The sequence below is a fragment of the Micromys minutus genome (assembly GCF_963924665.1).
Source record: "Micromys minutus genome assembly, chromosome: 17".
NCBI classification, from domain to species: domain Eukaryota; kingdom Metazoa; phylum Chordata; class Mammalia; order Rodentia; family Muridae; genus Micromys; species Micromys minutus.
In genome coordinates this window covers 27,570,097-27,597,872 of record NC_137952.1, presented here as the reverse complement: position 1 = coordinate 27,597,872, position 27,776 = coordinate 27,570,097, and the positions used below count along the sequence as shown (strand labels likewise).

Sequence of the window (27,776 nt, the reverse complement as noted above, 5' to 3'; positions counted from 1 at the left end):
TCATTCCCTCATCAGAGATGACGGGCAATGGCCTCACTTGTCCCTGAGTCACTTCTCCAGGGTATCAGACCACTCCTCTCTGGCCCAAGGAACTTGGAACCGGTTTAAGAACAGAGGGGTCTCCAGAAGCCAGGGGCTACTGAATGGGGAACAAGCCAGTGCAACATGTTTTGGTTGCAGAGAGAACTGAAGGCTATTGAAAAAGAGGTGTCAAGAGTTCAGATGGAGGCCTATCGGCTGGGTCAGCACTACCCTGTGGCTCAGGGGAGCCTTGATGAGTGGTTAACCAAGGTGCAGGGGGCCTGGACCGACCTGGAGGCCAAAGCCCAGGAATGGAGCCAGAAACTGCTGCAGGCTACCCAGGGCCATGCCTTTCTTGGGAGCTGCCGGGAATTGCTGTAAGCAGGGGTCTATACTGTCAGCTCAGCTCTGCCCTATCCTGGTGTTTGGAGGGAGTAGCACTTCCTGCCCTTGTCCCCCAGGCTGCCTCACCAGCTCTGCTAGTAGTTCCCCTTTTCCTTGCCTGGCAGAGCGTGGGTGCAGAAGAAGCAGGAGCTGCTTTCCTCAGAGAAGCAGGCTGGGGATGTGGTGGGGACCGAGCAGTTCCTCAAGCAGCATGAGGAGCTGGAGCAAGAAATCCAAGAATGCTGCCTTCAAGCCCAGAACATGAGGCAGGAAGGGCAGCAGCTGCTGGACAGCAACCATTTCATGTCCCTGGAGGTGTGAGCAAAGAGGACTGCTGAGGCCTAGCAGCCCAAGGGAGGTTGAGGAAGACCCAGAAAGCAAAGATCCTTGTTGGCTTGGCTCCCCTGCTGGCCCTGGTGGGTGGGACCTCTGCCCAGGTTTGCAAGGCACCCTTCCTTCAGGTGGCGGAGTGCATGCAGGAGCTGGAAAGGCAGCTGCAGGAGCTTCAGGGAGCCTGGGCCCTGCGTGGACAACGCTTGGAGCAAAAGCAGAGCCTGCAACAGCTGCAGCAGAGGCTGGAGCTGGCTGAGGCCTGGCTGGCCTCCTGGGAGTGCCTGCTGCTGGAACACAGCTGTGGGGTAAGGGGAGGCAGACCCTGCTAATTCTCTGTCCACTGGCCCTTGGGCTAAGCCCAGACGGGGAAGGGGAACCAGCACCCCCAGAACTGAACCACGTGCTGATTCATTTCTCTCAGCACTCGGTGTTGGATGTGGAACGTCTGCTCTACAGACACGAGGGCTTGGAGAAGCTTCTGGAAGCTCATGAGGAAAAGTTCATCCAGCTTCAGATGACAACAGAGGTTCAGGGGCTGGAGGAGGGGAGGCTGTGTATACTGAGAAGAGCCATGAGGGTTGCTGGGGTGGAACGGTCAGTTGGTGTACAAGTTAGGGCTCTGTAGGGCAGCAAGGCCTTGGGGAGTCTTCCTCAGGGCTTTTCCCTGAGGAAAACCACCAGCCCCTGCAATTCAGGGCTCCCATGGGTGAGTGAGGAGGAATGATTTAAGACTGAAGGGGTGGGAGAGAACAGGGGAGGACTCATGTTTGAACACTGGGGGCTGATTGCACATCTGGCCGAGATAAAGGAACTGTAGCCTGGTATCCCCACCAGACGACGGTTATCATCCTGAGCATGGAGCCAGGTCACAGGTGTCCAGGGTTCACACTCCGGAGCAGGCACTGGGGCCAGGAGCGCTGGGGGCCACAAGGAATGAGGAGTGGGTATCTCCCTTCTTAACTCTGCTGGGCCTGACATCTGTACCCTCATCTTGTATATTCAGGAGGCAAAGGGTGCTCATGTCATGAAGGCAGCTGTGTAACTTAACCAGCAGCCTGCCACAGAAGGGAGGCAGGTGTGTGCTCCAGCTGCAGGCCATCCCAAAGTCATCAGCCACAGTGGCTCCCGGTGACTCCTGCATAACTTCCTGGGTCGTCTTAAAGAAGGCTATACTTTCTATCCACAAAGGAAAGGGGAAGAGAAGGGGCTCATCCCTACCCGTTTTGGTTGCCCTGTCTGAGCCCACCCTTGTTCCTTCTTCCCCATGAAAACTGTGGGCAGTACTTTTCCTGGAAGAGTCTGAGGCCTGGCCTGGAGCCTTTTCCTGTCTTCCCCACAGCCCAGTACCAGCTTCAGGACCAGCAGCCATGGGATCTTGACAAGGGCAACCTCGTGTCTATTCTCAGATATGAAGGCAGAAGTGCCAAGTGGCGTTGGGGTAAGAGACCTTGGGCAACTAGAAGTAGCTTGGGGGGGGGGGGAGATAGCTCTCACAGGGAAAAGCTGGTGGGGGGGGGCTGTAATCCTAGCACCTCATCTCTCCCCAGGAACTGGCTTATGTGTCCCCCCTTGTACATGAGGAAACTGAAGTGAGAGGCTGGAGGAAAGAAAACAGATTTTCTTCTCAAGGTGAGGCTTGTAGACCTGACCCGACAGCAGGCGTGGCTGGGGCTGCAGGCAGAGGTCCAATGGGAAGCTGACTGGGGCCAGTTTAGAAGGTAGGCTGAGCAGAACTGAGGGATGTTTGTAGTACTGTCTGAAAAGCGGCTGCAGTCTTGCAGCCAGCCTTGGGGAACATGGCAGGTGGGCTGTAGGGGAACGAAGGAGGGATGCTTGGGGTCCCAGGTTTAAAGTGTTACTTGCACCTTTTGGAGCTGAGCTTTCACAGCCAGTATCTCTAATAACTAGAAAGTGGGCCTTTCTGTTTTTCTCAAAGAACTTTTAAAACTCTGAGCAGCTAAATAAACCTCGGCCAGACACAGATAATTAGGTAGGTTGTCTTGTCCTGTCTCCTTTGGAGTCTTTACTATGCCTACCTCTGTCCCCACCCCTCCAGCCAGATACTGTGTGGGTTCTGCACCTTTCTCAACTCACAGGCTGTGTTAACTCCAAATACTAGGTCTTGATAGGTCTGGACAGTGGCCAAGCCCAGGCGATTAGCAGGAAGAATGTGCAGAAAACACCCTTTGCCATTTGTGTCTTCCTCATGAGTCTGCTGGGTTCTCTGTGGTATGACAGGAGTACCAGGGTTTCCTCCCTGTCCCTTGGTCCTAGCTCCCTTCCTCACTGTCATTACCTCCCCTTGTTCCTTTTTTTCAGAATCCCAAAGGGACCCTGAACTTTTCCACCTCCCTGCACTGGGGTATCCTTGGGAGTGCTGAGTGCTCAGCCACACTGCAGCACCAGAATAGAAAGGCAGTATGAACCTTATCCTCTGGTTCTACAGCCTAGGACCCAAGGCCAGGTTCCCAGCTGAGAGCAAAGATGCCTTGCTTAAGTGGGATTCTGGGAGTGGGCTTTCCTCTTAATCCTGAGATGTCAGGACTCAAGGCCCACTCTGCTGAGTGGTCTGGTGATGCCCCATCTGGGAGACCCTTGCTCCCACCCCTCAGATAGCTGGAAGCCCTCACACCTGCACTGAGGTGACAGCAGAACTCAGGCTTTCCCATAGACTCCAGGAACATGCTATCACGGGGGCTCAATCCCACCTTCTACACACAGGGAGCCCTTGCTGGTGACAGGTCCTACCCCCCAAAGCTCCACATGCTGTTGCTTCTCTGGCCATCCCCAGCCAAGAGTGTCCCTGGGTGTCCACTCCGCACACCACTGGATGCTCCCCTGGATTGCCTGCCCCAAGTCCTCACTCTCAGACTTCTTTCTGTTGCTCTTTGAGACATCTGAGACAGCGCCTCTGCCTTCTAGCTCCATCCTGTCTTGACTCTGTCCCTGATCCCAGGGGAACACAGGATCAAGGTGTCAGCAAGTCCAGGCCAATGGCAAGAAGTATAAAGGCCAAGGGATTAGGCAAACTGAACACAGGCTCTTCTTTGGCACCCCCAGCCTCTGTGGATCCTGGCTTCATGCTCAGCCGTGTCAGCCACGCCTTTCCTATCTCTGAGCTAAGGGGCTTCAGGCTGGGGCTGAGAGAAGAGGGTGTCACTGCCTCACCCCCAGGGTCCCCAGGTCCAGTCATATATGTCTAGATTGATGCACAGCTGTGTGCCTGAAGGCTCTAATGCTCTGACAAGTGACAGCCACAGCTGTGGTCTGTGGCATGGCCACCCTCTCTTCTGCAACTCCTGAGCCCCAGCTTGAAACTGATGTATAGATGAAGGAGCAGGACTTTGACACATCAGTTTCTGATGGTCTTGGGAGTGAACTGAGGGCGTGTACTTTCCCACCGAGAATATATCCTTTTAAGATTTATTTATTTTATATATGCGGGTACACTGTTGCTATCTTCAGACACACCAGGACCCCATTCCAAGTGGCTGTGGGCCACCGTGTGGTTGCTGGGAATTGAACTCGGGACCTCTGGAAGAGCAGGCAGTGCTCTTAACCGCTGAGCCCTCTCTCCAGCCCCCGTTAGCTATCTTTTACTTCACAGCTAGCTGAATTGTGGTCTTGAACTCATTCTTGTAGTCCAGGCTGGCTTTGAACTTGTGTTCTTCCTGACTCAGTCTCCTAAGTAGCCGGGACTAGAGGCCTATGTCACCAGGCCCAGCTCACAGTGGCTTCAGGTGGTGTGGGGGCAAACACTTGCCTGGCTGGCAGAGCTCGCTGGATCATGAGAATCAAAGTTGTTGAACCCTACTCGTCCCACAGCCTCTAGTAGCTGCTCACTGCACCTAAGCTAGGAGCAGGTGGGATGTTCCAGGGAGGGAGAAGGCTAGACACCATGTTTAGGGAAGGTGTTTGGTTCCTAATCCCCATTTTTCCAACAGGTCTAATGAATCCTGAACCAACACCAACCCTGGGGGCTACCAGTGGAGACACATCCTAGGAACCACTTGACTACTGGCCCAAAGGTACCTTCCCATGGCTGCTCAGGACCAGTGTGGAAAACACAGCTCCTGTCCGAGGATAAGCAACAATGATGTCACGTGCCACTGGCTATGCCTGAGATGGACCATCGCTTCATTGCAAAGATGACAACCTGTGACGGGACTGGAACGTCCGTGCTAGTGGCCTCTTGGAAAGGCCGACCTGCTTTCAGTGTGGAACTAACAGCCTGGTACAGCAGATAATCTTGGGACAGCGCCACAAGCGCCTCCCATTTATAAGAGTCCCAGTGACATATAAAGTGTTCCATGTCAGTGTCTCGCCATGCAGCCAACACTGCCCCCATCTCTAACAAGCCCCAAATCCATCCATGAGTGACAGCCATGGCACCTCTGCTTGCAGCTTCCAGCCTAGGCTCTGTGACAGGGCTGCTGACAGGTTAGTGTCACCTGTGGAAGTCCCAGACACACAGCTTTGTGGAGCTGTGTTTGGACAGCAGAGTCTCCAGAGTCTCTGGGGCACTTGGTGATGCTGGTCTTGAACTTAAAGCAGAAGGGGAAGGAGTTGAAGATCAAGAGTGACCCAGGTGGCAGCCCAGCCAGGGTCCCTCAGCTGTCACTCCGGCCTTAACTGCTTGTGCTTTCTCCGACGCTGCACGGCCTGGTACATGGCCTCCCGCAGCCGATCTTGGTTGTTGCAGATGTTGTAATGTGTCAGACGTAACAGCTTGTCCACATCTTCCTGGCTATAGGTCACTTTTGTGTAGTAGTATGGGGAGTTGGAAGAAGACAGATTCACCTCCCCAGCTGCCTTCTCCTCTGATGTCCGTGGCACCCCTGTGGGAAGAAGGCAGTTTGGGCAAGAGGCCTGGGGCCACCTGCACTGAGGCAAGGCTGGAAGAGAAGTGACCAAGGCTCACCAGGGGCTGAGTGGTCCTGGAAGGAGTCATTGACCAAAGGGAAGTGCAGCACAGCTGGGGCTTCGGGCTGGGTGGGGTCACAGAACAGATGGCACTCCCGAGGCTGACGCTGCTCCTCAGGGCTAGGTGAGATGGATGGGAAAGGGATGCCCTGCTCCTGGCAGAACCGGCCCACAAGCTGCAGCTGCTGCTGGGCAGGCAGAGGGGGCATTAGAGGGCTTCACAGTGTGCTCAATACAAGGCTAACTAACAAGGCCATTCACTAAGATGCACAGAACCAGTGGACCTGGAGTCCCAGGCTCTCCTGAGTTAGTGGCCAACAATCCCTCTGAAAGCAGGAGTCAAACTCCTCGCTGGAGCCATATAGAAACAGCGGCTATACCAGGACCTCTGCGGGGTTCAGGCACAGCAAAGTGAACCATGGTACAAGACAGATGAACAGACCAGGTACTCAGCTCTCCACTCCCAGAGCAGAGTTAACTTCCCAGTAGGGGCTAACAGAATCCAGCATCCTTGTACCCACTAATGGAACCTGGGCCAAATACCAAACCCTAAAGTAAATCCCATCAGGGGTCCAGAAGACAGGGTAGCCTACTTGACCCACCACCCCTGTCACCTGAAAGGGTCCGTAGAGATTGTAGTCCAGTGACAAGATGAGGTCCACATCCCGTGTTGGCTGCAGGAGAGGTGGGCAGCTAGTATTGATGAAATAGCCAACATCCAGGAGGCAGAGGTGGGGCTCGGCGGGTGTCAGCTGGTTGGGGAGTCTGTCCAGTTTGGAAGCTACAAAGGTTTGGGGGTGAGGGAAGCATCACACTCACTGTGGGTTCAGACCCACAGAGACTGTCCCTGGTCCCTGCCTGCCAAAGTAGCATGTGTGTCCTAAGGCTAAGGGACCTGGAGAGCCTGGACTGTGCACGGAAGCAGATACCTTTCCAGGCGGAGAAGTGGGGGTGGTGGAAATAGTCCTTGTGGAATTGGAGGCCGCGCATGAAGTTGTGGGTGGCCTGGGCCAGGGGACGCTTTGTCAGGAGATCGGTGAAGAGCTCGGCAATCCTGCCAGCTGTTGTTGGTGGCTCTGCTATGTTCAGATGGGGGACCTGCTCTTTGTCTGCACAGGCGAGAGAAGGGGTGAGGCGATGAGGGTGACCTTAGGGAAAGGAGGCCTCTGATCCTTTATCCCAATCTCTGTGGTGACCCTGGAAGGGAAGCAGTTGAGGTCCAGATGCCTAAGACACTGCCAACTGGCTGCCCATCTCTCTCCTACAGAAAAGCCCAAGCACCTACCCAGGCTGGCCTGATCCTGAGCCCAGCGGTCCCAGAACTGGTTGGGTTCAGAGGACCAGTACAAGCTGTCTTGGAGGCTGGCTGCAAACAGATTGCTCCAGATACCTGAGAAAAGGGCAACAAGTAAAAGGTCCTTAACTGCGGTCCAGCTGAACCCTCCCTCTCTCTGGCTGAGGCATAAGGTGAGGGCCTCCTCACCTTCCAGGAAGCAGATGCGGGACTCAGGGAGCTGCTTCACCAGCCGCCCCATGAAGAACTCAGAGCCGAAGAGCTCAGAAGGGATGAAGGCTCCGTACTTGGGGAAGCCGACTTCATAGGGAGAGAACTCACACCATTCTGTAAAGACAATACACCTCAGCCACGAAGGCCAGGGACCTACCAGGGACTTTATTTCAGAGAAGTCTGAAGGCCAGGAGGCTGTTAGGCCTTGTTACAAGCATGGGACTAAGGCCTCTTTCCCAATCCCAAGGGTATAAGGGTAGGGTGACAGTTTTCAGTACTTGTACCAGGAGAAGGGGACATAAGATTCACCTCTTATACACAGGCTAATTACACTGTACTTCACCACCCACAAGAGTACAAGCCCCAGTTCTGAAGTCACTCACCCCAAAATTCAAAGGTGCTCAGGCCCTGCTCCTTGCTGTTGAGGGCACAGTAGATGGGCAGAGGGTTCTGACCTCGACTCAGGGCCTCTCGCTGATCTGAGAGTTTGTGTTCACTGGGCTAAGGGAAGGAGCTCAGCCTAAGCCCACAGCTTCCTGGTGCTGGGAGTCTTCTCCACATCGCCCAGGGACGGGCCCACCTCTCTCCCTACCTTGTCATGCAGCAAGGCCTCATTAATGAGAGCCCACAAGTTGGTGAAGCAGGTCGGGTAGCCCAGGCGAGCACGCTCAGCCAGCTCTTGCCGGTACCGCCAAAGCTGGCTTGGGGCCAATGCACCGAGCTTGCTCTTTGTTACCTGGGTCTTCAGCAACTCAGTGGGCCCTGCTAGATCCTTCTGAGACCACTCTGGGTCCTCATAGAGGTTGGCCAATGCCCTGAGGGAAGGAAAAGCTTAGGAGTTGGGGAATGTTGTCACCAAAGGCTCCCATCTGGACAGCACCTTCTTGGTCCCAGGAAGAGGCCCATGGGGCTTAGGAATTCCTTTCTACTACATTCCCTCCCCTGACCCACCAGCCAATGGCAGCCTTCAACACTCAGCCCACAACCAACTCACCAGGTGGATCCTGAAGCCCCAGTGATATAGGAGATGCAGTCCAGAAGGCCAAGCTCCTTCAGGCCAGCCAGCTGCCCATATAAGGAAGTCATTGCCCGGATCCCACCACCAGTGGCCATCACAGCGATCACTGGGATCTGGAAGAGGAAAGCCAGGTTCAAAAAGCCTCATGGGATAGAGAAAGCTACATCGGAAGAGAGCATGCTAGTCAAGGGGCCAGGCAGTCAACATGTGATTGAATCTTGGGACCAGCTCTGAGTAATGCCTGCTGAGGATCTGGTCAAAAGCAGCCTTCCAAAGGTCTCACTGGTTCAAACATCAGGACTCCAGGAAGAAACAAGAGCCAGGCTTGATTGCTTATTGGCAGCCCATAAGGAGTCTTCCACTTTCTGGAAGCCCTGAAGGCTCCTCCAAAAGTCTCCCAAAGGTCCTGCTCTATAATGCTATTCCCCTGGGAGACAGCTGAGGCTGATCTGAACCTCTGAGGACTATTCTGAGCCAAGAGACCCTCCTCATACTAGTGAGTCTACCTTACTCATCAGTCAGGTGGGGGACCAAAAAACAGGGAAGGCAGGTCAACCTATGTGGAAACTCCCATCTGTGAGCAGTAGGTGCCTCATATATCACTCTGACAACATTGAGGAAGAACAGGGCAGCAGGGCTTGCCAGAGACAAGCCTGAGTGGGCACCAGCTCCAGCTTGCACAACTATCCCAGTACTGAGCCCCAGGCCCGAGCAGGCCTGACAAACACTCCACCCAGTCACGCTCAACCTTCAGACCTCGTCCTCCTGCAGGTCTTGGTCCAGCTGTAAGGCCTTTTTCAGGGCGGCAGCCACCACCTGCTTCCTCTTGCTTAGGAAGGCCTGCTCCTCTGGGCAGGGCCCACAGCCCAGCCGCATAGCCAGCTCCTTTGGTCTGGCGAGAAGAAAGAGAGACCCAGAAGTAGTTACGGAAAAGGAAACTGGTTGGCTTCACCAGCCAGACCCTTGCTCTCTCTACTCCCTTCTCCGTCCATCCTCGCCACCACTTGTAGTGGAGTGTGGGGGGGGGGGCACCCAGAATCATGTACACACACGATTGTGGTAAAGCAGACCGAGTGCATCCAGGGCTGAGCTCCATCTCCAAGTCAAATCTCTCCCTCACCCACATCTCCAAAAATGATGACAGGGCACAAAAGGCCACTGCCTCCACATATTTATGATGAAAAGCCACTCTCCAAGATAGCAACTCCTCTTCTGAAGGGCATTTAAGGTCCCTCCTCAACAGTCTCCACCCCAAGAGGCATACCTCCCCATTCTTCTCGGTGTCCTTGCTCTGCCTCAGCCTCTGGCATCGTCCTCATCTCCCTGCCTGCTTATCTAGATAAGACACTGATCCAGAGTTTCCCAGGATGGTGTACGGGGAAAAGCCCACACATACTGTAGCAAATCCAAGTAGGGACATTAAGAACAGCCTGTCCATGCTGAAGCTTCCTCCTGATGCAAAGCCCCATGCACCCAGGGGTTGCTACATCTCCCTCTCCCTCTCATCCTCCTGGCCTGACTGACCACCCTGCCTGGGTGTTACCCTGCTCTCCCATTCCCCAGACAGGCTCTTACCCTTCTTCTTTCTTGAGTTCCAACCTCATCAGTGGCTCCTGGAAACCATGAGTACCATGATGAGAAAGGCTGGGTAACTCCAACCCCACTGTGGCCTTGGTGCACACAGAACATCCCCATGAATCCTTGGGCCCCAAGCACTTTCACAGGGTCCACCCTTGACCCACTGATTGCCTTGGGCACGGCATGAAGGAGGCTGATTGTCAACCAGGGCCAGCAGCAGCCCTGTACATGAACCCAGCTTTTCTAGATGACCAGTACCTGGGATGTGGGGAAGACGAGTCTCACCAGCTCCGAAGAGGGTAGAGTTCGTAGTGGCACCTTCAGCTGCTCCTGGGGGTCATCCTTAGGAACAGGGAGAGAGAAGACCCCTGGAGTCATTACTCCTTTCTTTGCTAAGACCACACCAACTCCCTGTGGCAGGGACAGAAGTAGAGTAGGGATCAGGAGGCTAATTAACCCATGTGACCTGACCAACAGGAAAAGTGCAAGGGGGCAGGGCGGGGGGAGCACAGCTCAGGCTGAGGGGTGCTGACAGAAGAGAGGCGGTGGCCCTTGGGTCCCAGCAGCAAGGCACGCCACCTGCAGATGAACAGTCAGGTCTTGCTCCCAGCAGGCTGGATAATGGAAGTGGAAAGACCCAGTGTGTGCAGAGGCATCCTGTGGGCCCTCACAGGCCCCAGCAACCACAAGTTGAACTTTGCGCTCTGATCCTAGAAACAGGAACCAAAACCAAAACTCAGGATGGGATCTCTGTCCATGGAATTCCTTATCAAGTCTGCAGGGAAATCTGTCTCTGACATGGTCCAGATGGAAAGATGGCGCCCAGGGGAGTCCTAGCATGAACTTGCCTCCCAACCTTTGGCCCTGCCTTTGGGACCTGAAAGCAGACAGTATAACAAGCTTACCACCTCAGAAAAGAAAGAAGAACCAGGAAGGATGAAAGGGCTGCCTAAGGAGGACAGAACTCACTCTTTGGGTGTCCTGTCCTCTTCAGTTCAACATGCAAGCAGGAGAGCTCCCGGGCCTGTAGTCAAGAGATCCCTTAGATACAAGATGAACCCCATCTCTGGGACTGTATATTGTGGGCTCCTGGGCCCTATTCCCAGAACATTCTTTCATCACCCTTTGTCACTAAGCATTTGGTTGAGATAGACTTTCTTGGGGAACATGCACACCAAGGCCCCCAACTCAGCCTACATGACCCAGACTGTGTGGACCCCGTCAGGCCTGAGAACAGCAGACAGCATGAGGGATGAGCTACTGGGGGAGCCCTGGGTTCCTCACTTACCACCAGGATACCATTGCTGATGAGCTCTTCCTCACAGTCTGTCCTGGAAAGAGGCCCCAGTGACTCTCTGCAAGACGTCAGGCACCCCTCCTCTACCAGGGAGGGGTGCCAGCCTTGGTGAGCTGGCACTGTCCCTCCCAGAAGGAAGCTTTCCACTGCCACTCACCAACCTCCCCCCACCCAAGACCAACTTACAGAGTCTGAAGCCGAAACTCAACTTCCAAGCGCCCATCCTCCTGAAAAGACAAACAAGTCAGAGGCACTGGCAAACCAGAGGGGTGGAAGGCTGCTGAGACCTTAGTAGTGGAGAAGAGCAACTGTCCCTTTCCAGGTCACTCTGTCTATACTCGCTGGACTGCTCACAGAAAGCTGTGCTTCTGACCAGGTGAGAAAGGAGTTGGAGACAGGACTGCTCCTTGGTGAAAAGTCACTAGGCCTCTCCCTGGAGCAGGGGAGCCTCCAAAGCTCCATTCCCAAAACTGGGGACCCCTACTTTCCTGAGCTTTACCTGAGTGCTTAACGAGAAGCTCTGGCGCTGAGTCCCAACTTGCAGAGTCCCCACATCAAACAGCACTGACAACACTGGGTCATCTTTGGTCACCAGGTCCTTGTCAAAGACTTTCAGTTCCATAACATTCTGGAAGAGGCAGAGGGAGAGGCAGCTATAGGAGTGAGATGGGCGAGAGGTGACCAGGGCAGGGATGGCAGTCTAGGAGACACATGTGGCAATGGAGCACAGGGACAAAGACAGGGCCAGACTTGATGCCTGGTCTACCTTGAGCTGCCTATGGGTCCGGAAGTGGAAGTTCTGATTCCAAACAGGGTTTCTGCTGTTCTTGACTGTGCGTGTCTGAAGCGTGTTGCTGGAGGCCGTGGGCAGGTTGAGAGTCACATAGCAGTCAGAGGTTGTTACTGCAGGAAGGAGGAACATGTGTCTGGTATGATCAAGAACTTTTCCAGGCTGCCACTGAGTCCACTTCCTTCTTCCTGAGACTTAACATCCATAGGGCTGAGCCCTCTGCCATGTTTGGGATCTTCTTTCCAGTAGCCATCTGCAAGACCAGTCCAGCCTTCCCAGGACAGCCACCCCCCCCCCCACACACACACACTGGTACTTGACTAGCTAAGATCCAGGGAAGCAGTGTGCTTACCTAGGTCCTTGGAAGGCAAGCCACTGGCCTGGAGGACGCGTACAGTGAGCAGGCATGTCTCTGGCACCTTTGCCTGCATATGAACCGGGCAGGTTTGCTATAGATAGATGGGGTCAAATGTGACAGGGCCACAGGAGAGGTTGGGACAAACTCTTAAGGCTTAATTTTCTACTAAAAGGACCAGGTCCACCTGTACTGATCAGAAAGCCAGTGACACAGATATTCCATCTATGAGACACCTTCCCATAATTACATAACACCGTGCTAGCTTCACACCAAGGGCTCAGCATACACTTATTTGTCACATACCCTATGAAGGGAGCTATGACAATGGCCAACCCTGAGAGGAAACTGAGGCACTCTCCTGAGGCCTGGTTTGGCTCCTAACACAGGCGAGCTGGTTTGTTAAGTGTCACATACTATTTCTGGGTATGGTACCCTTTGTCTCTTTTATCCCCCTGCCTCACCACCCTACCGCTCTCCTACTAAGAGGCCTTAGAGCTGATCTGAAAGGTCAGGGACTATAAGCCTTCACGGGACAGGAAGGAATACATTGGGGCTTAGGCACCACAAGTGAGCTGAAATTCGTGCCATCTACCCCATCCTGGAGATGGATGCTGCAGGGTTGGGACAGCAGCTACCAGCCCAGACCACACATACACTGGCATCCTCCAGATCTCACGGGGTCTCCAGAGCTCCTTCCAACTTCCCTCTGCTTTTGGAGATGTGAACACTTGCTAGTGTGCCAGGGTGAAGATGCCTGTGCCACCTGGCCCTTCCTTTTGATCTTCAGCCAGATCTCTGGAAAGGTGCCAGTGCTCAAATTCAGGGAGCTCCACGTGGTCAGGAGCAGAGCTGAGGATGTTCATCTCTAAGGCACCCCTGGGCTCCCACATGCTAAGTAACCAAGTAGCATGGACCAGCTACTTCTTTCTAGGGCTCCCAGAACAGCAGATAAGATCCTCAGAGTTCTAAGGGTTCAAATCTACAAAGTTCTGCCTGGAAGCCATTCTTAGGACAGACTTCCATCCCAGTTCTGGCTTCCACTCTATCTGGTCCTGAAGCTGGGAAGTATCCCTCCCTTTGCTTAGAGAAACCCACAGCTCCCTTTAGAAACAGTAGCCACCAGACCTTGGATGGGGAGCCAAGTCAGAAATGGGAACCCAGGGCCCTGTGGAGCCTTACCAGAGCCATGAGACCAACTCCGCAGGAACAGCAATGATGGGGCAGTGGCCACAGGACCAACAACTGTCGGCTTTAAACCCAGAGCCAAGGTGAACCAACTGGCCACACATTCCTCTTGGATCCCTCCCACAGACTCCTCTGCTCCACCCAAGCCCCACGCCTACTGCTGACCCAGCCACCTGCCCAGGAAGTGAGGCAGCTTAACCTAATGCTGGAGTCAGTGTTACCTCCTGGAGTTGGCCACATACTCCCTGAAGTTCATTGTCTGCAGTTATTGCTAGCCAGGCTAGCCAACCAGCCTTAACTTAGATGAGGGGTTCTCTTACTGTTAGAAGTTGAACAGGACAGCAGACAGTGGTCCCCCAAAATAGCAGTGAACACTGGGGTTGAGGATCACATCGTCTGTGGGTCCTTTCGCAACCTTCTTCCTAGTGCCAGTACGACAGGAATGCCCAGTCTGAACTGGAGCCCTTGGCAATCTCAGAAGAGTACCTCAGGCCCCATCACAATTTTGTAGGGGCGTGGCTTTCACATAAAACAACCCTTCAAAGCCACAGCTAGGCTGCCTCCACCCCTGGAGCTGGGTGGCCAGGGATGAGGCCTGTGGGTTGGCATGCGTGGGTAGGGGCTCTCCCTGCTCTTCAGCAGGGTGACAAAGGAGTCAGGGTGTGGAGATCAACTCCTTCCTCAGAGAACAGCTCAGGAGGAACATGGTTCCTAACCCTTCCTGTTTATATTTATAGAACAAGGGTCACCCTTAGTGCTCCAGACCTGCCAGCTTCCCTGGATCTCCCTGGGGGAGGAAAAGCAAACAGTCTGGGACAAAGCTAGAGATAGCACTGATGGCCCTGAACCAATCAATTCCCACCCAGCCAGTCATGACACAACAGATGTGGATCTGGTTTACATCTCCCAGTTAGGGTCATCTTGAAACTTCTGCCCAACCCTTCAAGCCCTCAGCAGGCAACGGAGGGCAACTGTGATGGGGAAGATGAGAACAAGCCAATCCGTGTCACCTTTTATTGACCACTTCCTCTACATTGGCCCATGTTTAGTCCCACAGCTCTGAGAGCAAGAACTATTATTATCTCCACATTACAGGCAAAAGACTGATGCTAACACACAGTGACTCATCCAAGGTCAGAGCAGAGTGAGAGGCACTGCTGTACCTGATCCACGCTTCCTTGTCACTTGTGTGGCAACTTCCTGGGCACATCACCCAGACTTGCCTGGCATTTCCTGGTCCTCCAACTATATTCCAAGTTCCTTCAACACCTGTTCTCAACACAAGCAAGGACATATTCAAACTCGAGGCTGCCTCTGGAATCAAATACGCCCCTCAACCCTCGATGTTCTGTGAAGGTCTCATTAGTCAAGGCCTGTGGCCTTAGTGAGGGAGTCCATCAGTTGAAAGTAACTATACTTGAGGTCATACTCCATGTCATACCAGAAATTCACTGTGGAGAAGAGAAGGACCTGGATGTGAGTTGTAAGCCAGAGCCACCCCAAACCAATACGTTGTTGGTCTATGGCAGGGCCGAGTCCCTGGATGCCCCAGGTGCTCCTTACCAGCAATACAGCCATGGGACTGCTGGACATGGTGGAACCACAGAGCTGGCAGGTAGAGCATCTCGCCAGCCCGCACTGTGCAGTGAAGGGCTTGCGCCTGTCTGTAACTGGGGTACCGGGCCAGGTCTGGAGCCAAGGGGTCCAGCGGGATCCAGGGCACCTAGAGACACAGCAGCTGTCTGGGAGCAGGCCCTGAGGCCCCCAAGATCTCCAGCTTTGTCCCCTCTCCTCTCAGCTTTAAGAATAACAGCTTAGGAATTTTCAGAGTGGGATGCCGCCTCCACAGACCCTTTGTGCCCATTCCCTGGAGGTCTACCCACTCCCCAGAGCCCAAGAACAGGACAGACACCTTCTCCATGGCTTCCTCGTCCACCACCCTAAAAGTGCCCTCTTCAGTCAGCTGGTAGGTTGCTGGTGTGTAGAGATCTGAAGACAAGGTCAGGGGGAGATAAGTGGCCAACAGAATGTGAGGTACTCCCCACCATAACCAGCACAGTGTTCCCTGTATACAGAGACCAGAGAGCTGGGCCCTTGGCAGAGACCTCCTGCTGCCCTTCCCTCACCAGTGGCTACCAGCTTCTCTTAGTTCGTGTCACCTACTGTAAGGGATGAAGGGCCGGTCGCTGGGTGGATGCAACAAGAAATGTTTCTCGCCAGAGACTACACAGTACAGATTCTCATAGTGGTCCTTGTGCACTGCCAACACACGGAAGGTCTGGAGTTAGGGGAGGAAAGCAGGCTGCACTGTCCTCAGCCCCACGCCCCAGCAGAGCCTACAGAGAAAGGGGACGCCCATACAGGATCGGTGGACTTGGGGAGATTCCAAGGTTTTACAAGCATCACAGAACTTGGCCACTAAACACTGGACATGGGCTCCCCTTCATCTGGATCACCAACAGGCTTTACCTCCTGACCCCTGCTCTCCGATCTACCTGACTTTTGAAGAGGCTTCTAGAGACTTAAGGAACAGGATTCCCTGTCTCCAATGCTCCCGCCAACAGGAGGAACTTTCTGTGGTGTCCTAGTCCCACAATACCAAAGAAATCTGGGGGCCTCATTCTGGGGCCCACCTTTCTTCCTTCTGCCCCCCACAGCGCCCTCCCCACTTCAGGAGTCTCCACACCTACAGGATGTCACTGCAGCTGCGTCACCCAGCCAGAAGTTCACGGCATCGGGCATCTTTCCTGTGAGACACGGTGAGTTAGTACTAGGCTGAGAACCACACATATGAGGCAGCTATGCAGAAATATGGGTGGGAGTGAAGAGTACTAAAGAGTCTGGGAGAAGGTGACATTGGGAGCACGTCACCCCCCAACCCCCAATGGCAGAGACAGCAGCCCTTGCAGGGTTTCTGCCTGGAGTGGGTAGGTAGGTGGCACGTGCCCCCCACAGAACCAACACAAAAGGCAGAGAATGAACAAGCAAGCTGAACCCTTTCTTCCCCATTCACCCCCATGCCCCGCCTCTTACCCCCTCCACTCACCCAGTGACTCAGAGGCCCAGGGCACATGGGACTCAATGTCAGACAGAAGCTGAGGCAGCTCAGTAGGCAGGTTGGAACACTGTTTCTGCACATAGAGGACTCCTGGGTGCTGGGCCTGACCCTCCAACACATCTAGCACATGGCTTATAGGCAGGCGGCGTTCGGCAGGCATCACAAAGCGGTCCCCGCGCACAGCATCCGCATAACCATCTGGCGTCACAGCCACACTCACCTCCGTGGAGCCCACTGTGGCTCTGAAGAAATGGACACTTGGTTTGTAGTCTGCTGCTAATGGTCACGGGCCACCCGACCTCCCAAGGAACACCTTACCTTAAGTAGGAGAGGGACCACTTCTGGAGGGCTGGCCAGTGCTGCAGAGCATTTCGGATAATGCAGGGCCTATTGGGGCACACCCAATCCCGATAGAAGCAAAGTGGACTTGGAGGCTCATCCAGGTAGGGCACAACACGGGGTACATTGAGGTCTTAAGAAAGAAACAGTGGCATGAAATCAGTGGTACCCAACTTCCATCACACTGTCTGCAACAAGAAACCCTCCATGATCCTAAGCAAGGCTGCTGCTGGCCTAGGAGGCCTGCACCATTGAGCTGGTGGCCACAGGCTAACTAGGGTGGGTATGGCTCTGGGATAACCCCCCCACTACTGTGTTGGTTTGAATAGGTATGGCCAAACAGACTCAAGTGTGTGAATACTTGGCCAATAGGAAGTAGCACCATTAGGAGGTGTGGCCTCACTAGAGATAGGCTTTGATGTTTTATAAGCTCAAGTCTGGCCAGTGTGACACAGTCTTTTCTTATGAATCCAGATGTAGAACTCTCAGCTCCATCTCCAGGCTGCCACTGTTCCCATCATGACTGTAAGAGACTAAACTTCTGAAACTGTAAGCCAGCCCCAATTAAATGTTTTCCATTATAAGGGTTGTGGTGATTATGGTGTCTCTTCAAATAAAATCCTAAGATACCGTCCAGTGGTGATATTCCCTGAGCATCTGAAATGGGCCCCGAAAGCCCACCATCTCACCAAGTTTACGGCTTATCTATTGGGGGAGAAAACCGTCCAGTGACAACACTAGAAGACAGGTAGGGGCTGAAGTGAGCTCTGGTCTCCCGGAACAGCAACAGCATGCTTAGCCACCTAGGGCCAACACTTAAGCACCATGCCATCTCTGGAGATCTTAAGTGACTCTGTAACCCTTAAACTTATGTGGTGGCTCACATCTGTAAACCCATCACCTATTCAAACCCATCCTTGGTTACCTAGCAAGTTTCAAGGTCACTGTGTGTGTGTGTGTGTGTGTGTGTGTGTGTGTGTGTGTATGTGTGTCTGTTGCTTTACCCTATCCCAATCCTACCCTATACCCGGGCCTGGATGTCTCTAAGTCCTGTTGATTTTATCCTTTGTGTCTCAAAACCACCCTTTCCTTCCCACTGGTGCTTTGGGTCCAATGTCACACTGATGAAGCTTCCTTTCTTGACCATTCTTTTTAAACTGTTACTTGTTAGAAACAATTCTTACCTCTTGCCTAGTTTTTCTCCATAGATTTATCGTTACCTGATCCTGTACATATTTTTTTTTCCATCTGTTTCTTTACTGGTCTGTCTCAGCAGACTAGAAATACCACAGTGGGTTGAGTGATTGTCATGTTTCCTGGTGCATCCCTACAACAGCACAGTGGCACCCAGTAGGTGCTCAGCAAACATCTGCTCAAAGTCCAATGAAAGTGTCCCACATTCTGGCTGGCTGGTGAGTGCAGTGAACAAGCTGGTGTTTCTGGTGGAACCCTGCTCCCTCTATCATCTGAGCTGCAATTTCACCTTGTCATTGCATACCTCGTGAAGGTTGTGACAGTGATAACTCACTGTTACCCCTGGCAGTATTCCATCCACCTTGGCATGCATGTAGGCTGCTCCATGACTAAGCCCAGCCCCCCCCCCCCCCCCAGTCTGCTTTGCTCCTGTCTCATGCCTAACCCTGACCACATGCCCTCTACTCAGGCTGGGCTGGTCCTGCTGGTCTTGGCTTTTACGAGAGCAGTGCTTTGCTTTGTTAGTTTTCAACCTTAATGTCTGACTGAAGTGCTTTGGCCCCAACCAGCAGTTACTGCAACCCTTGACAAAAGTATATGGCGTTCATTTTCTCCCTGAGGTCACATTGGCTCATAGTTGTGTCTCCATGCTGCCCATCCTGTCTTGCAGTCAGAAAATGAGTATCTTTAAATTGAAAGTTGGAACCACATGGGAAGTCATTGATAGGCCCAGGAAAACTGCAAAGAAAACAGCCAGTCCTATGTTTGCTACCTTGAATCATCAGGGGGCTGGAGAGATGGCTCAGTGGTTAAGAGCACTGACTGCTCTTCCAGAGGTCCTGAGTTCAATTCCCAGCAACAATATGGTAGCTCACAACCATCTGTAATAGAAGCCAATGTCCTCTTCTGGTGTGTCTGAAGACAGCTACAGTGTACTCATATACATAAAAAAAAATCTTTTAAAAAAAATCACCAGGCAGGCATGGAAGGGAAGAACAGTAACCCTACAAAGCAGAAATCTTAGACAGGAACTGGGGCTCAGGACAACCCAGTTGCTCTTTGGGATCTGACTGTTATGGGATTGAACCCAGGGCCTCTTACATGCTGTGTTACTTTACCCTGGAGTTTAAAGTGTATAGAGATAGCCTTTTGTTTGGTTGGTTTGGTTTTCTGAGACAGGATTTCTCTGTGTGGCCCTGGCTGTCCTGGAACACCCTCTGTAGACCAGGATGGCCTGGAAATCAGAGATCCTCCTGCTTCTGCCTCCTGAGTGCTGGGGTTAAAGGCATGCCCCGCCATCACCCAGCCTGAAACTGTCCTTTCTATCCTTTGGGTTTTCTGTAATTGAGCCAGTTTTATTTGCTTACTACTTCCTTTAAAGGATGGGTATTTTTCTCCCCTGAAGCTTCTAAATGAACTCCAAACTATTCCTTTGACTCAGCAATTCTGTTAAGAATTTAACTAGCAAAAATAAATATGAACACAAAGTCTGCTCCAGGCTCAATCCTCACTACTTCTGTACACAGGCACACACCCTCTGAGGGCTCCACTGACCCTGCGACCGAGTGCTTCCCAACCTTCCTAATGGGCTACCCTTTAATACAATTCCTCATGTTGCGGTGACCCTAAGCCATAACATTATTTTGTTGCTACTTCATAACTGTAATTTTACTAGTTATAAATCATAACATAAATATCTAATATTCAGGATATCTGACATGGGACCCCCCTGTGGTCTGTACCCCACAGGTTGAATCACTGCTCTAACCACTTCTATGTTACACAGCTGGTAAACTGACAGAATTGTGCTTGATCCCTTGCTCTCCCTCCCTCTGTATGTGCAAGCATGTGTGCATGTGTGCTGTGTGCCTGTGAATGCATGTGTGGAGGCAGTGACATTAGGTTATCTTACCATTCTTCACTTTTAGACAAAGTCACTGAATCTGAAGCTCAGCAGTTGCTAGGGTGGCCAGCTTGGGAGCCTGGAGTCCTCCTGTCTTTACCTTCCACCTCTGGAACACCATCAGACATCCACCATCACCACACCAGTGTTTTACGTTGGTGCTTGGGGATCTGAACTCAGGTCATCATATGTGTAAGCACTTTACCCACCCACTGAGGCATCTCTCCAGCTTGTTTAATGATGAGGTAGTGAGGAGCAGAGGAAGAAGAAACGTAACATAGTAAAGGAACAGCCAAGATCAACTGAGCCGCTGCCTCCTCAAAGCTTGAAGTATGAATGAACAAGGGAAGTCGACTGCTTCTCTCCTCAGAACCCACTACCATCCGAGATATTTGAGGTGAGTCTTCCGGACCGAAAGTACAGCAATGCGAGCACAGGGACTCAGCACCCCGCTGGTTTGTAGGAGCTGTGCTGGGTCTTGAAAACTACAACTGCACCCCACGAATGCAGCAAGGCGCAAGATCGTGAACTGAGGACCCGTCCACCAGTTAGAGAAGGGTACACACGAAAATGTGTGGCCTCGGGTCCGGCACTCATAATCTGAGTTTCTGGTGCCCCAGGCTCCCTCCGCGCTCTCCTTGTGCGGTCGCTGCTGCCTGTGAAAGTCCACTCACCGCGAGCCGCTGCCGGAAACTCTCGCAACGCCCTCCGTACGGCCTCTAGAGCCGCCTCCGCCATGACGCCCGCGGGGAAAGGGCCCGCCCCTATTTCCGCTCCAAGACCGTAGTCCCGCCCCCGTATCCGCCCTCTAGGAGGTGCAACGAGCGGCGCTCTTTTCAGTTTGCTAGCCAGTTAACAAATGATTGTGTTTATTGACAATTTCATACATCCGTACAAACGAAACGTTAAAACAGCCCCAACCCCGTACAGGCGGGGAGGAGACAGGCGCCACAGTATAAAAGTTATAAATAAGGGGCTTTCAAAACTGGGATGAGACAAATCTGGACGTGGGCAGCAGTTGCCAGTGGCCTCAGACATGCAGAAGGGGACAAAGTGCCACCGGCCCCAAGACCCCACCCATGCAGGGTAGTGGTGCTCCCTCTAGAAGGGCAGGCTGGCATAAAGACCTCTAAAACTTGGTGGAGGTCAGGGCAGTGGGGCCAACTTCTAACCCTCAGACTGCCAACGGGCCCACCTCCAGCTACTACAGTTCTTTGGGCTAGGAGTTTGGCTATGCGGGTGGTAGAAAAATGGGAATACATGGTTTGGTTGTACTCAAAATTCATGCTGAACCAACAAAGCTAAGCACCCATTAAAACCTAGTTTCTTTATAGCCTCTGCTTTCAGAGCTTGGAAGCAGCTTCTAGGTTTCGACAGGTTTTTGCCATCTAAACCTGGTGAAATGTCACTCTGCCTTACCTGACACAGAGGAAAGGAGGGCCCAAAGACATACTCACTCTCCAACTCTGCAACCACCTCACAACTTGTTCCCACCTACAGTCTCTCTCTCTTTTCTTCACCCTCTAACAATGACCTTAATCCTATCCCTACCTCTGCCACCTACCTGTCAGGCTATCACTTTTCCAGTGTGTCTCTTGCCCAGAGCCTCCACTCCACAATCTCCAGTGTCCAGTATCTCTGGGCACCCAGCACTACCAATGAAAAAGAGCCTCCTCCATGAACCAGGTGCCCTATAGGCCATCTCCTGTCAGCCTGGCTGTGACAGAATTTAAGTTTAGTGTATCCACTCCTCAGAACTAATCAGTTACAACTAATCCAGGCTAATGAAGCTGAGGCAAAACTGTGAGGAAGCTAGGTACATACCAGCCAGGCAAGTGTTCTAACAACGAGCACTCAACTGTGCAATATGGGGTGTGTGTGTGTGTGTGTGTGTGTGTGTGTGTGGCCAAGGTTCTATGAAGGTGGGCCAGTGCCCTGTAAACCATGAGGGTACTCCCAATACAGGTTTCTGATTGCGTATTGCCCAGGATAGAGGGAGAAAGTGGTCCCTGGGCATCAACAGTCACTGGAGACCAGGGTTAGAGAACAAGGAAACCTAAGGGGCTGAGGAAAGTAGGCCAGGTTTTGTGTCTACCCAGCAGAGGGGCTTTACTGTCCTGCAGCAAAACCCCACAACTAGCTCCACAAAGGAAAAGAGGGATGGGAACAGAAGGGCTCTCTTGCAGGGAAAATGGGGCTGGAATGTGGGGGCTCAGGTCCTGATACCAACTCAAGTCTTCTAATGGCTGGGAATAAATACCCTGAAGGCCAGGCAGTTGTCTTTCTCACTGCCAGGAGTTGGGGGGAAGCTACCCCTGCTCTGGCAGGCAGGGAGTGCAGCTGGTGTGGGAGTAGAGGTAAAGGTCTACAGCTGGCATTAGGACACTAAACACCATGTCACCTTTCATCTACCCCAAAGTACCCTGTGTATGCTCCACCCCAGGGAGCGTATCCCTGAATAACTTCAAATGGCTTCTAAGAAGAGAAGGCCAGCCCTTCCCAATGTCCCCAGGTGAGGCAGGCTGCCCTCCTACCCCTCACAGCACCAAGATGACATAGGCTCAAGACCTGCCCTGCTATGAGGCCCAGGATGGGCATTAGAGGCAGGAGTCCCAAGGAAGTGAGGCAACATTCAGGGAAATAAATTAATAAATACAGGGGCCCCGTGAGGGCGGCTGGGAAAGCTGCTTTGCCTCAGAACACTGGTCACTGCTCTCCACTCCAGACATTCTCCCAGGTTCTCTCGAGTGGAAGCAGGGCTGCAGTTTGGAATGGAGAGCATGTCTCTGGGGATAGGCTTCAGGAACTCAGAGTCTGCGCTCCATACGCCGCTCCACAGCTCTTAGCAATAGCTCTGAGTACTGCTCCAACAGGGCCTGAGTTTGCTCAGCCCCCACAGCCCCAGGGCTGCCGCCCGGGCTGGACAGGACAGCCCCAGCCAGAGCCTCTAGCTCCTGCCGCACTGAAGAGAAGGTGTCTCTCAGGAGACGGGTGATGTGACTTTGCTCTGCTGAAGGTGTCTTACAGCTGGTCACCTGCAACAGGAACACTAAAAGTGAGTTGGAAAACAGTAACCAATAAGATATAAAAAATGGGGCTCTACTAGTGCCTAGCCCAGCAGAAGGGACCACCTAGGAGTTCTACACACAAGATCAGGATGATCAGAGTCAACTGTTAAATTGTTCCTTATATCTAAAGTGCCCAAACCGTTTTGGGATATAAAAAAAAAAAAAAAGAGAGAGACAACAGCCATGAACTGAGATTTTCTTGAATGATACAGTGTTATATGCTACAACCCTGATTCTAGCTACAACCTAGAAATAACCAACAAATTCTCTGGGTGAGAGGCCTGGCCTGTCTTCTGACCCTCTCATTTATTATGTTCAGAATACTCTTGAGTGCTCCACTCAGTGTGTAGAAGAGCCTTTGCTGTTACTGTTCTAGACATTCAGTCATCAAGCAACTAGCACTGCCTTCCAGTGGTTGCCCAGTACTCACCCAGCGATAGAGCTGCACTGCCTGGCGTACATTCCCCTGGAGCTCCGCCACAAGCTGTTCACATTGTTGCAGGCTCAAGGCCAGTTCTAAAGGACAAACACCAGTGAGGCCCAGCTGCTTTTTCAGGCATCCCAACCTGGGGCTCTCAGAGCAGGACTATGATCCCTACCAGCCCACAATCCCTGCCTCTTGCCCCACCCTCTTCCAACACCTTCCCCACCACCACACAACAGTCAGAAGAAAAAGCCAGCCCTACCTCTAGCCCCAGAGCCAGCCCTAGTATCCAGAACACACTAAAGGGTTCAATGGGGCACGGGGAGATCATGAAGGATGGCAAGAGTGTCTCACCATCAGGGGTGTGACTTATGGACCAAGACAGGAGCAGACAGGACAAAACGCCAAGGGCTAGGCACACAGAAGTGGGGTGGAGCCAGAAAGTGGCCAACAAAGACAGAAAGGATGGGCCAAGATGAGACTGGAGAGCCATGCACACCTGAGTCCTGGTTCATGGCTGCCCCTGGCCTGCTGCTTTCCAAGGGGTTATGAGTCTTCTCAGGGGACAGGGGCTGCAAGCTCTCAGGGCCTTGGAGGAGGTTGCTGACCGGCAGTTGCTGGGCACAGGGGTGGTTGGGGCCAGGATGAGCCTCGCATTCTGTCCTAGATTTAGGAGTAGTACCCTCCCCTAAACAGAAGTGCTTTTCAATTGTAGTATGAGCCTTTTCTAGGTTCACCAAGGGGCCTGAGTGTTCTGTTTCACTGTGGGCCAGGCCCTTGGATACAGGTGAGAATGTGGTCAGAGTAGGACGGTCGGGAAGTGGTTTGGGGATATCCAGGACAAGGTGAGCCCGGCTAGGCAGAGCTATTTTGTTGAATGGTGAGATTCGGATCGGTGTAGGAGCTTGAGGTTCAGCTGCCAGGCCTGGATTCTCGCCAACAGAAATGCTACGAGCTAGCTTGGCCACAGAACTGGTGGTGGGGTTCTGGTAGGAGTGGGGCTGAGATGGGCGGCCATCAGCTTGTGGCAGGGATCCTAAGCTGCCCTGGATCTCTGCCTCCTGGAAGAGCAGTGGACGTGATGAAGGCACCTCATCTGCATTGGAGACAGGGACAGCAGGTCAGGTGGTGAGAAAGAGATACAAATGCTAGGGCTCAGTTCCTAGTTGCTACTCTCCCCTGTGCGTAACCACTAAGGAGCATGCAGCAGCAAGCACGGTAACATGCTAGGGCCACACTAGGCTCACCTTCCTCCAGCATGCCCACACATATGTCTCACATTTCCCACAGCCTGTAGTTGAGCCCACCAAGTTCCTCACCCTGTGGAACCAAACTATGCACAGATTGGGCTTTCTGGAGTCCAGCTAAAGGCTTGGTTGCAGCCATTTTCTTGGAGATCCAGCTGTTGTCCAGGTTGTTACGCCGTCGTGGCAACAGCACAGGAGCCACCTGCTTGGGGCCGGAGTTGCCAGGAGAGGGTTCCATTTCTGGGGGTGCTCCTGGGGGAGTGGCACCATTGCCTTTCAGCTGCTCACCAGATACCTGTGACACCTGGTCAGGTCTGGACATCAGGGCCAAGCCTGAGGAAGATAGGGATGGTTCCCTACAGGGAGAATGGGTTCAGAAGAAGGCCCCGAGAAGGCTCAGTGCTTTCCTCCCCCTAAGACAGCCAGATGTTCTCATAGACAAGAGGTGCACCAGGAGAGGACAAGCACAGAGCAAGACAGGGTTTGGGTGAGAACCTGCTTTAAATCTAGGAATACAAAGTCCCCTTCTGGAGAGACGTGAAGAAAGCTACATGCTGTGCCAGACGCACCAGGTCAGCAGAGCCATGTGGGGACAGTCTGTACCTGAGTGGGGAGGTCTGCACTTGCAGCAGGAATCGTGATGAGATGCTCCGAGACTCTGTCCTCTCTAGAACCCGTGCTGGACCTCCTGCAGGAGGCAGAGAAATCATGAACTGAGTCTTGAAGTTTAGTTCTTGCCCAAGGTCTTGCCTCCCGTACAAAGAAACCTAAGGTACTGCCTACTGAACCCTCCCTCTCAGCTAGGCATGGAGGGGAGAAGGGCAGATGCAGTGACTTAAGGCTGGCCCACTGACCACACCTGGAGCAGCCCCATTGGCCAGAGTCTCAAAGTGCTGTTTCAGAAACTGCTCCTGATCTGGAGTATGAGGGCTGCCTTCCTGTAGCCCACAGAGGCCAGTGCCTCCCTCTTCCTCTTCTTCATCACCCTCGGCTGGCTCTTCCAGGTCTGAGGAGATGCCATCCACACTTAGGGGCTCTGTGCTCTCAGAGTCTGGATGTGGGGGAGGGGAAGGCATCACACCATACCTGTCAGTCACAGGTCTGCCTCCCCTGCTTCACCCCGTTGTCCCTTCCTCATGGTGCAGCCTTACCTTCATTAGGATGCTCAGGGCTGGAGAGCCGGCTGCTGCTGTAATCCACAGAGCATGCACTATCAGGACTGTGCTTTTCTGAGCCCCTGTTGCCTGGGTACACTCTTCCTAGGGATCCTCCAGCTGAAGCCTGCACCTGAAACACACTGCCAGGAAGGCCAGCAAAGGGAAGGAAGAACAGTGAGCAGGCTCAGCAGCTCCACTCAGCTCCTGCCTGTGAACACAGCTAGGAAAGAGGTGGCCTGGAGGCCAAACATTGCCGAAGTGAGAAAAGTCAGAGGGAAAGGAAGAAAGAGGACTGCAGAGCCCATGAGTCTTGGCCAGGGCACAACCCTTGCCTGGTATCCATGGTAGGGCTGTCACTGGGTTCCGGGTAGACAATACCATCTTCAATGGGTGCAGGCTCCAGATCTTGGTCAAAAACTCCTTCCTCTTGTGACAACAACTGGATAATGTGGGGGCAGGAGCAGGGTTGGGAGGCCTGAAGCCGAGGGACCCTTTCATTCTGGAAACACACGAAGAAAGGGGTACTCGTGAGGATTGCTGGTGTGAGAAGAGGGTGTTGAGAGGAGGAAGAAGTTGGCAAGGACTAGACAGGAGGCAGGAAGCCAGGCCAGGTTCCAGCTGAAATATTAAGCTTCTGGAAGAGCTATGTTGGCATTCAGACTGCTAGCTCCTGTCCACTCAACACCAAGAGTCCTCCCAAAAGCTCCCTTTACCTTTTGGCCCACCTCACTCACAATACAGCCCAGCCAGCTCTAATGCAACTTCATTTCAGATGACCCATGTGCCACAGAGAGAAAGGAAGCAGAGATGTACCCATGCTCAGGCCTCAGTTGCTAGCTGAGGCTTCCTGAGATCTCTAGAGAGCTGGGAGAAAGCTAGCTCACCTGGCTAGCACATGACAGTTCAGGGGCCTGTGGACCATGCTTCCCAGGATCAGCTGGGGACACAGCCAGTGAGTCCTGGCTGGGGCCTCGAGGACTCGGGGCCAAGGTCTCTAGCTGTCGCAGGTCCAACATGGATCGAACGCTCAGCTCCACACCTGGCTGAGCCCAGCGCCCTCTTCTTTTAGGTCCCGTGTTAGCCACAGGAGCTGGGCCCAGGAACTCCATGTTCTCTTGTGCCTGGTAGTTATGGGTAAAAAAGAAGTAATAGTTAGAATCATACTATCAACAAGCAAACATACGTATATATTTTTTGCATGAATGCCACCCTCTATGTACTAGCTCATTTTATCTTTACAAACATTTTTGAGTAGGAAGCATTATGATCCCAGGTCTTACACATGAGGGAAACAGAAGCACAGAGAATTTCTGTGACTAGCCCAAGTCCATGTGGGTCTGAAAGTGGCTTGCAGGTGAGGTTGGCTCTAAAGTACATACATTCTAGATCTCAAAATAAAAACCTCTTTAGTTTCTGCCTTTACCTGGTGTCTTACAGTCTAGAGCTAGGATTCTAAATATTTCTATTCTTTGAAGATACCTAACAGAATCCAGAGTCCTATCTTATCACTAGGGCCAAACCAACAATGAGGGACTGAGACCCCAATATGACCATAGAGCACATAATCATCACTCTGCGAGGCTGTTACCAACAACACAGAGTGCTAGACTTGAAAGCCTAACTTGGGATATGTGAGGGTTGGGCTGCTTTGGGGCTTGCTGAAAATGTCTCCCCTTCTCTAGCATTCTGAAATAGCTTCAGCAACAGCAGCCTTTCCCCTCTGACTGTTCTGAAGTAACTTCCTCACTGGGGTCTTCCGAACTATTGTTCCCTAGATTTCTACTTGCTGGACCCTTGCTTTCCCTAGACTGTGGTTCTAACCATGTGACTTGCACACCATTGCTCCTCACTACATGCTGCTTGTTTGTTATTGCTGTGGTTTGGTTTGGTTTAGGCACAGTGTGGTGGCACAGGCCTTTCTTCTCAGTACCCTGAGCAAGTACACAGGAGGCCCTGTGGATCTCCATGAGTTCCAAGTCAGCCAGAGCTACA

General features: G+C 52.8%; 4 protein-coding genes across 4 annotated transcripts in view; 1 reads left to right on the top strand and 3 right to left on the bottom strand.

Moving 5' to 3' along the window:
* SPTBN5 (spectrin beta, non-erythrocytic 5) overlaps nucleotides 1-3,076 on the top strand; it is a gene marked incomplete at its 3' end in the record, with an annotated part of 40,161 nt that extends 37,085 nt beyond the window's left edge. Inside the window, 10 exon segments of the mRNA XM_080930931.1 lie at nucleotides 115-398; nucleotides 531-720; nucleotides 867-1,043; nucleotides 1,160-1,264; nucleotides 1,742-1,777; nucleotides 1,781-1,813; nucleotides 2,078-2,176; nucleotides 2,286-2,325; nucleotides 2,328-2,367; nucleotides 3,058-3,076. Coding sequence (XP_080787057.1) covers nucleotides 115-398; nucleotides 531-720; nucleotides 867-1,043; nucleotides 1,160-1,264; nucleotides 1,742-1,777; nucleotides 1,781-1,813; nucleotides 2,078-2,176; nucleotides 2,286-2,325; nucleotides 2,328-2,367; nucleotides 3,058-3,076 — 1,023 coding nt within the window.
* A 1,195-nt stretch (nucleotides 3,077-4,271) lies between these two features.
* PLA2G4B (phospholipase A2 group IVB) lies at nucleotides 4,272-13,783 on the bottom strand. Its single transcript, XM_080931113.1, has 21 exons — nucleotides 13,715-13,783; nucleotides 13,389-13,458; nucleotides 12,204-12,300; nucleotides 11,828-11,964; nucleotides 11,561-11,689; nucleotides 11,248-11,288; nucleotides 11,053-11,095; nucleotides 10,734-10,788; nucleotides 10,344-10,474; nucleotides 10,023-10,106; nucleotides 9,762-9,799; nucleotides 8,943-9,078; nucleotides 8,163-8,299; nucleotides 7,761-7,983; nucleotides 7,552-7,669; nucleotides 7,145-7,282; nucleotides 6,947-7,051; nucleotides 6,591-6,770; nucleotides 6,276-6,442; nucleotides 5,660-5,846; nucleotides 4,272-5,576 (listed from the first exon to the last, which is right to left on the bottom strand). Exons 2-21 carry the CDS (start codon nucleotides 13,395-13,397, stop codon nucleotides 5,356-5,358), a joined length of 2,376 nt encoding a protein of 791 aa, XP_080787239.1. The 5' UTR covers nucleotides 13,398-13,458; nucleotides 13,715-13,783; the 3' UTR covers nucleotides 4,272-5,355.
* Nucleotides 13,784-14,711: 928 nt separating this feature from the next.
* On the bottom strand, nucleotides 14,712-20,626 carry JMJD7 (jumonji domain containing 7; the record flags this gene model as incomplete). The annotated part of the gene is made up of 8 exons (XM_080931112.1): nucleotides 14,712-14,845; nucleotides 14,958-15,117; nucleotides 15,307-15,383; nucleotides 15,558-15,653; nucleotides 16,085-16,141; nucleotides 16,441-16,694; nucleotides 16,771-16,924; nucleotides 20,563-20,626. The coding sequence occupies 8 exons, from the start codon at nucleotides 20,624-20,626 to the stop codon at nucleotides 14,757-14,759; spliced, it is 951 nt and encodes a 316-aa protein (XP_080787238.1). The 3' UTR covers nucleotides 14,712-14,756.
* A 181-nt stretch (nucleotides 20,627-20,807) lies between these two features.
* The window catches only part of MAPKBP1 (mitogen-activated protein kinase binding protein 1), a 51,738-nt gene continuing 44,769 nt past the window's right edge, over nucleotides 20,808-27,776 (bottom strand). Inside the window, exons 22-30 of the mRNA XM_080931380.1 lie at nucleotides 26,669-26,905; nucleotides 26,108-26,283; nucleotides 25,779-25,924; nucleotides 25,487-25,678; nucleotides 25,231-25,315; nucleotides 24,700-24,983; nucleotides 23,880-24,476; nucleotides 23,387-23,472; nucleotides 20,808-22,923 (exon numbers count right to left, since the gene is read on the bottom strand). Coding sequence (XP_080787506.1) covers nucleotides 22,696-22,923; nucleotides 23,387-23,472; nucleotides 23,880-24,476; nucleotides 24,700-24,983; nucleotides 25,231-25,315; nucleotides 25,487-25,678; nucleotides 25,779-25,924; nucleotides 26,108-26,283; nucleotides 26,669-26,905 — 2,031 coding nt within the window. The 3' untranslated portion in view covers nucleotides 20,808-22,695. The remainder of the gene's footprint in view (nucleotides 22,924-23,386; nucleotides 23,473-23,879; nucleotides 24,477-24,699; nucleotides 24,984-25,230; nucleotides 25,316-25,486; nucleotides 25,679-25,778; nucleotides 25,925-26,107; nucleotides 26,284-26,668; nucleotides 26,906-27,776) is intronic.

Bases quoted from the DNA above. Each gene is read 5' to 3' on its own strand.
- PLA2G4B (XM_080931113.1), bottom strand. The intron at 7,984-8,162 runs GTGAGTTGGTTG...TCCTTCCCTCAG, and splicing joins GGGGCTTCAGGATCCACCTG to GGCATTGGCCAACCTCTATG. The intron at 7,670-7,760 runs GTAGGGAGAGAG...TCCTTCCCTTAG, and splicing joins AGGCCTTGCTGCATGACAAG to CCCAGTGAACACAAACTCTC.